The 8,405-nt window shown below is 40.1% G+C and overlaps 1 protein-coding gene across 1 annotated transcript; it reads left to right on the top strand.

The window, feature by feature from the left end:
* The first annotated feature begins 7,321 nt into the window (after positions 1-7,321).
* LOC143305609 (uncharacterized) lies at positions 7,322-8,118 on the top strand. Its single transcript, XM_076689794.1, has 3 exons — positions 7,322-7,548; positions 7,693-7,900; positions 7,948-8,118. Exons 1-3 carry the CDS (start codon positions 7,322-7,324, stop codon positions 8,116-8,118), a joined length of 606 nt encoding a protein of 201 aa, XP_076545909.1.
* The last annotated feature ends 287 nt before the right edge of the window (positions 8,119-8,405 follow it).

The following is an 8,405-nucleotide window of genomic DNA, read 5'->3' as shown; positions in this document are numbered from 1 at the left end:
CGCCATTATCTGGATACTACAGAGCAAGTCACGTGACAAATTTAGTTCAGCTAGTGGTTAGGAGATGGCGCCTACTCAGGAGGACTGCCACCGTGGAATCATAGGAAAACCGAACCGTTTGCTTGATACATATGTCACAGTAAAAACGTGATGCAGGCAATGTATCCATTTTCGTAAGATTGTAGGTTAGGTTATATGTATGTTAGGAACGGCTTATTTTGAACCTCATCGGTTGCTTCAAATCACTGTGGAATTTGTATTGTCATTATTTGGCAATGTTATTTAAAATAAAAAAAGAGAGATTAGAACTTTTTTACTAATACTGGTATTATTGATTTACTGATATCATTTTTTCAAAGTGTGGAAGTTACACCTAATATTTCAAATTATTCCTCTTATTATTATTCTTTTTGATTCTACATGTAGTATATTTATGCGTCTGTCATGTATGTTTATTAAAACTGAAAAGTTTACAATGAAAAGAAGGGTGGGCTGACGAATGATGAAAAACATTTATTGAGAGCAGAATATTGACATGAAGAATATTTCATTTTATTTATTTATTATTAAAAAAAATATATACATTATTTAAAAATTAATAACTGTTTCGCGCTGCCGCCCCTTCCTCCTCTTCCACCTCTTCCTCCTCGTCCTCTTCCTCCTCTTCCCGCCCTTGATTTTCCTCCATACAACTTCTCCCTGCTTTTTTTTTTTAATTCCTTCATCTGTAATACGAAAAATAAATATAAATCTTACGTTCATTACAATTCATAACTTTCATTGAAACAGTATACTCATGCAAATACTGACCTACACTAATCGATCGTAACTGATACATAGTCAAATTTTTCGAACTCACGTGTAATTAAACTGTTCAGCCATTATCGCAGTATGATAAAGTACATGGCAAAATTCTTTAAAATGTACAGAATTAAAACATTAGGATTATAATTCTGCAACTATATTACATATCAACATGTCTCAAGCCCTGTTTCAGTCGGAAGAAGTCAAATTTATATGAACACCAGAAATGTAATAGTCGTATATTTATGATTATAACCAAAACTGATCTCGGTATTTTAACTTGCTAAACTGGAAAAAGTCTACAGATCTTGCCAAGTACTTTATTATATTGCTATAATGCCTAGACGTTTTCACACTTTCATAACAATACAACAAATGCGTACATCCAGTATCATCGTTTTACGTGAGACCGCCTACGTATGTACGTACCTCTTTTTTGTATTCAGCGACGAGCTCTTTCCAAAACGAGCAATTTTCGCAGTTGGAGGAGCGGGAACTGAATGCTGACCGGCTCCGGTCACGGGGAGGCGTTCTTCTCTCCGACGTGGCACGGGACCGGTTCCGGTCCCGTCGGGGGGACCTTGTCGGGGGTGACGGACTCCGCCGTCCCGACAATGATTTTGGGGAGCGACTCCGGTCCCGAGATGGAGTCCGCCTTCCTGCTGATTTTTGGGACCGGCTCCGCTCCCGTCGGTCCCGTGATGGACTCCGGTCACTACTTCCTTTCTCACTCATCGTCGTGCCTTCTTTGGTACTCATCTAAAAACGAGTGACAATGAAGAAACAGTGAAAATATTGGATGTAATTTGAAAGGGAAGTAAAAAAGTACACGTTTATGAAGTTTGTACATTGTGGTATAATATAGGCTTCTTTTAGTCGAAATTTAGCACAGTTACGGAATCTGTACATTTCTAAATGCTGGAATTTATACTTTTGAGGTTCAGAAATTGTTTAATTTTCATCACTTGTCTTCAGTTTTAACTAAAGAAAACCTATATTATACCTCAATGTATACGCCTTTTATAGACATATCGCGGGTAAATTATAACATAACTTTCTTATTCCACGTGAAAATAAATACACGAATCTTTGAGCGTAAGAAATACACGTACACTCAAATAATTACACTTGATAATACATTTTGCACAAAAAAATACAACAATACTATGACGGTAATGAAACTTTATCCGGAATATGTCTAAATACACTTTTGGGTTCAAAGTAAAATGTAGAAGTGTGTCAGTTATTATGAAAGTGGCGTCAGTTCAAAAAAAAAAAAACTCGAACTTTACATTTCTTATGTATCAGGTTCATATAATAAGTAATAAATTCGCTAAATCAACAATATCTATCCCTGCCCCAACTCATGATACGATAAAAGATAACATCACTTTTAACAAAAAATACAACCCACTACAAAATGCAGTAACAAGTATGAAAAAAATAAATGAAATTTAATAAACGGAAAATTTTGAATTCGACCACTTTCATATTACCGGCACATAGCGAAATTCTACGGCGTAGAAACACCGAAAAGCCGTTAGACAGAGAAAGAACACCAAGAAAGAGAGAAAGCATGATCTGGAGAAATTTAGCTGGCACGCGCGCTCGACCAATAGAAACGCACGCGACGTCGTCGTTACACGCTGTGATTTGCCGAAATGTCCCCACGCAGGACATCGTCCTCGCTACGGGCCAGGTTTGCCAGTGCGGCACCAGTCTCTCAACTTTCTTGGTGTTCCAGATTCAACAGCGATTATTCAACGATTCCCTAGCGATCAACAGCGATTTATTTTTATCGTGTATCATATTCTACAGTTTCACGGTAAGCCTGTTCTGTACTAATTTGTCGAGCACGGCATTAATATTCAATTTAGACACGGCAAAACGGGCGATCTATTAAGCCTACGGGTTGTAAGAGTCTCTTCATTTTAGATCGTCTCGTTTCTACATTCAGGTACCGAACATAATACATTTCGCTATTTTAAATATTCCGAAATTTTCAATCATCGCGAATTTGTGTGAGTGACGATTGTTTCGACTACGAATACTTTATCAGGGACGACCTGTAAAGTCCTTCCGGGGGTTGTAAGAGTCTCTTCGTTCAGGTCGTTACCTTGCGGATAGAAACCGCCTAAAAAGTTAATTTTCTATTATATTCGGTCGAGACAGTCGTCCTACATTAAAACGTGTAATTCTCACATTTCAAATACGGTTAATAATTATAATAGAAGCTCTCATTGTAAACCAAAGGCTAAGCATTTTTTTTTCGATTTCATTATTTTTAATATCAGACAATAGTTATTTCAAATTCAGTTTCTGTTAGCTTCCGCGTCATACGCGGTCAGAACTGGTGGCAGCGATACCTTTCTCATCGCCCAAAAATAAGAATTAAATATATTTTCATATATTTCTTTTACGTTGCGCGCTCACGCAACGCGCAACGTAACACTTTCCAATCTAATAGGAGATATTTCCGCAATGAGCTCGCTTGCAAAATTGTATGGAATTTATTATTGTTAATTACTATTGTTATAGCTAAAAGCTTATTTCTTGGTGTTACTCTGCAAGGAATGAATCAATCGCGATGAAACCGTTTGTAACGGGCAATGTGTTTAATGTGGGTATTTTGTAAAATGGTCGGGCATTGTGTAGAATGCCCGGTCGAAAAGACATTGTGCAAAATGTCCGTAACAAGTTTCGGTCAATCTATGAAATGTCCGATCATTATACAGAATACCTAGAGGGTGGTGGTCAATGTATCATAACGCTCTTGTTATATCGATGTGATAGGTTAGATTAGGCCGCGGCGCGCCTTAAGGCGGCCGGCAACACTTTCCTAAGACAATAGTGTTGATTAAATAATAACAAAAGCGATGCCGGCCGCTTCACGGCCTGTCTAAGGATCGTATAACGTTACTTTTGTGCAGTAATGCGTCGGGGGATTTTATGACAAAACCTTTGCTAGTTTATAGATCTTTAAATCCCCGTGCACTTAAAGGCATAAGTAAAAACACCTTACCGGTATATTGGAAAACAAATCCAAGATCTTGGGTGACTGGAAATTTATTTAAATATTGGTTTTTAAATTGTTTTGTGCCAGACGTTGAAAATTATTTAAAACGGAAAAATTTGAGCTTCAAGGCGCTATTACTATTAGATAATGCTCCATGTCACCCACAAGATTTGAGTCATCCCAACGTCAAAATAGTGTTCCTACCACCTAACACAACTTCGTTGCTCCAACCATTGGATCAAGGTATCATTCATACCTTTAAAACTTATTACATAAGAAGAGCATTACAGTGGATTTTAGACGTAACCGATTCGAAATCAATTAATGTAATGGAAGCTTGGAAGCAATTTTCATTTATGCACTGCATCTACATCATATCTTTGTCGCTGGAAGAATTAAAAACATCAATGTTAAGGTGATGCGAGCGTCGAAAACTTTACCGACAGTTCCTAGAAAAATCCCTAGACGCGAGTTTTCGATTTTCGTCGTCATTTCTAAACAGAATGCAAAAAAATTTGAGGGACGTGTCCAGGAGGCCCTAAAGAATGGCGCTCTGGTCCTTATTTTACCCAAATCGTCAAAAAGTTATAAAATATTGAAATTTGTCTGTCCACAGTCAAGAAAATGGCGGATCGGACTTACCTGCATGAATTTATTTGTAATATAAACATTTTTGCGAAACGAATGTCCAAATAGAGACCACAGCGCCATTCTTTGGGTCGGATAGAGCAAAACGAGCACTCAGGGGATGGTGTACAAGCGTTCGTTTAGACAAAAACTGAAAACTACGATTTCGTTTGATTTTTCACTCGCGAAAGACGTCAAAAACAGTAGGGCGCAGTTCGTTCGTTTTTGCGCTCGACCGCGCGCTTATTCGCAGCTCGTATATGTGAATATGTGTGCGTCGACCGAACCGTCGACGACGATACAATGTATCATGGAGAATGGGACGTTCGAGCCTTGTATAGGCAATGAACTCCGACGCGTGAATTTCTTTTCCACGTCACGTACTATCGATAGTGAAACTACGATAGCGATTTTCATCCCATGTGTCACGAGATGTACTATCATTATTTTTTGTTGCTATTATTATTCCTTTTTTGCTGAAACTACAGAATAAATACTCCTTCCCGATTTCGATGATTTTTGGATATATTATAAAAATCGATATTTTGAATAATTTTTTCTTATACATATAAGGAGCGGTCTCGCTTAGTTTCCGAGATATTCGCAAAAAGCTGCCTATAGTTGTTGATCTGTGACAGCATACATATGCGTCAGATTGGTTGCCACTTTTCTGTTTAGAAACGAGGGTCGAGCGAGAGTAAAGGTTTAGTTCACAACTGCATATACCAGACTCCAAGATATGTCTATTCAAACTCAATTACAAGTGAATGTGATTGGTGTAATCAGTTAGGTTAGGGTATATATGTACATCGGGCCGCCGTAAGGCGTTCGGCAACGCGAAATAATAACAAATTATTATATAATACGCATTTAATGGCTTTTGTTCATTTCTTACAATTTGTTTTTATACTTCTTTTTATAATTAATTTATTATTATATTAGAAAAATGTTGCCGGCCGCTTTACGGCAGCCGAATTTATAGCCTTACCTAACCGATCACATCAATAATATTCACTTCTAATTGAATTTGAATACACATTTCTCGAAGTCTCGTATGTATATGCAGTTATGACGGAGCCTTTACGTTCTCGACCCTCGTTTCTAAACAAAAGCCAAATGGCCAGCGAATGGCTACCAACACTTATGCATGTCCTGTCGCAGGCGCACACCTATAGGCAGAATTCAATGTGTTATATCGATAGTTTTTTGTAAATATCTCGGAAACTAAGCGAAACCGATGTACAGACAAAAATTGTTCAAAATATTGGTCGCTATAACATATCCAAAAATCATCAAAATCGGCGAGGACGTAGTTGTTCTGCAGTTTGACCGAAGTTACGAATAGCGAATGAAAATAAAAATATCTTACATTCAAACCGTTACATAATTTTTGATCTGAAAACATGTATTTCATATACAGTCAAAAGTGGTAGATGCAAGAATTCGATGTTTACATACAGCTCCACCCGATCGTGAACGTAGAAAGGGACAGTCAATGAAGGTAAGAGAGAGAGGGGCCGAAACGTATCGGCGCACAAATCGCGGTAAAAAGTGGTTTTATACAAATATACCCACAATGAAATATCGATTTACTAATAGTTACTTTGACATATGGGCCATGATTTACTGTGATTTTTTTTTATTATTTGTCGATTTTTGACACTACATGGTTTTGAAATATTGCTTTCACCCACTCGTCACCGAACATTCACACTTCGTTCTGCCTCTCTCTCTCGCACACACCCTCTCTCTTCCTCACTCGCATACTGAACTTTACTGTACATCGTAGGAAGGAAATAGATGAACAGCGATCACCTTTATTATACTATTCATTGTTAGTCATTTACATACAGTCACTCACAGTGAAAATCGTCCACCTACAGTAACGTTTGATAAATTGCAATAGTTAATTGATTTTGTAATTTTTAATGAGTGATTCTTATAGATTTTTTTATGCTGAATCCGAATTTCTAAACCATTTTCATCTAACTTTTATAGTTTTCGAGATAATCAATGTTAAACAGAAATTGCAATTATTCAGCTTTGGAATTGGTTTATGCTTTTGCAATAGCAGATATTCAGGTTCTTTTTTCACGTAATAATTCTGTGGAATGTAGCGAATAAAATGATATAAATTGTTATTACATTATAGACATGTAAATATATTTAAATAATATTGTAAGCGGAAGAGATTCCTAAATCGCACGAACGTCGGCTGATATTTCCTATTATATTTCAAAAACTAACAATCTAGGAGAAAATCTAATTATATCACACGATAGAGAAACATTTTTGCTAAGCATAACATTAAAGCAATGTGTAAAAATTAGGTTTCTACTTTGAAATTTAAGCCTGATAACTTGGCATAGAAGGAATGAACATACTCGCAAAACGTACACATCAAACAGGTCGACCGTAAGCGTTGAGAACTACTGCTGTTGTGGCGCTGCCGCGCCAACAGCGGCTCGCCGTCGCGTTAGGGATTACCCTCTACATTCGCATCAGTTCGCATGCTTTTTTGGGTCTTCCCCGAAGTTCGTTACAACGGATTCACCTTAGTGCAATTCAAGACTGTATGTACAAAATAAAAGGCATGACCAATCTTTATCAAGTCTTTATTGATTCGTATTCGCCATATAATTGGTGACCCCGACGTGATAAGAAAAAAGGTAAAAAAACAGCACGTGTAGCGTGTCATCCGCGTGGTGTGCAAGTGTCTTCTGAAAGAAAAGAAACAATCGAGACAGTATAAAGCGTGTTTTTTTTTTGAGGTCGGTTTCTTGCCCAAGAGACGGATTCTGCTGTGTGTTAAGTGATATGCCGGAAACGCGTTCACAAACGCGAATTACACCAGCTAGAGAGCCCAGTGACAATATGGCCGAGTCTACGAACAATGGTGACGCGAGTGCAGGTCGTGCTCCCCGCGTCCCGCCGTATATAAGTGGTGATCCGGCACTATGGTTTGTGCAACTAGAGACATATTTCGCGTTTTCTCGATATGCCGACGACGAAACGCAATTCCGCCTGGTGATTATGAACGTAACCGGCGACGTTCTCATGGCAGTGCGTGATTTGGCCACGAATCCGCCCGCGACCGGGAAGTATGACGCGGTGAAAAAGCGTATCCTGGACTCCTTCGGTGAATCCTAGGAGGCTCAATTGCGCCATCTGCTGCACAAGCAAGAGTTAGGCAGTGACAAACCCTCCGTATTCTTGTGTAAATTACGCTCATTGACGGGCGATAGGTGCCCGGACAATTTATTGCGCACCCTCTTCTTAGAACGTTTGCCAGAGAAGGTGCGGACCATCCTGGCGGTCAGTGTTAACGCGGACTTGTCGATGCTCGCCGAACAGGCAGACAGAATTTGCGAGCAGTTCGGTGTTTTAGAACCAACTCGTGAGGCGTGCGCGATTGCCAGGCCGCCTTCAACCCTGGCCGCTTCCAGTGAGCTGGTTAGGATCACCGCACAGCTGAACGAGATATGTACGCGGCTCAGCAGGCTCGAGGCACTTGCGCGCAGGCCAGGTCGCTCCAGTTCACGTGGCAGAAGTCCGTCACGACCCAGGGCGGATCCAAGGACGGGCTATGTTACGTCCACCGTAAATATGGTGACAGGGCTCGCCATTGCCACGCACCATGCTCGTGGACCTCGAGGCAGGCGGAAAACTAGGATCGCCGTCTGTCGCAGCGGCTGACAGCGGCGACGCCCCTGAACGTCGCCTCATCGTAGCGGATCGCCGATCAGGCATCAGGTTCCTGGTGGACACCGGCGCCAACGTGTCCGTCTTACCAGCATCCCGCCTGGATCGTTGTCGTCAGCCTGGAGCACCGCTTTTAGCTGCCAACGGTTCCACTATCTCCACATACGGAGAGAAGAAGGTCGAGCTGGACTTCGGGCTCAGACGCTCCTTCCCTTGGACATTTACCATCACCGACGTCACCAAGGCCATCGTTGGG

Source organism: Osmia lignaria, chromosome 8, assembly GCF_051020975.1.
Source record: "Osmia lignaria lignaria isolate PbOS001 chromosome 8, iyOsmLign1, whole genome shotgun sequence".
NCBI lineage: Eukaryota > Metazoa > Arthropoda > Insecta > Hymenoptera > Megachilidae > Osmia > Osmia lignaria.
Note: the sequence above shows the minus strand (reverse complement) of the source record. Positions and strands in the feature narration are given on the sequence as shown.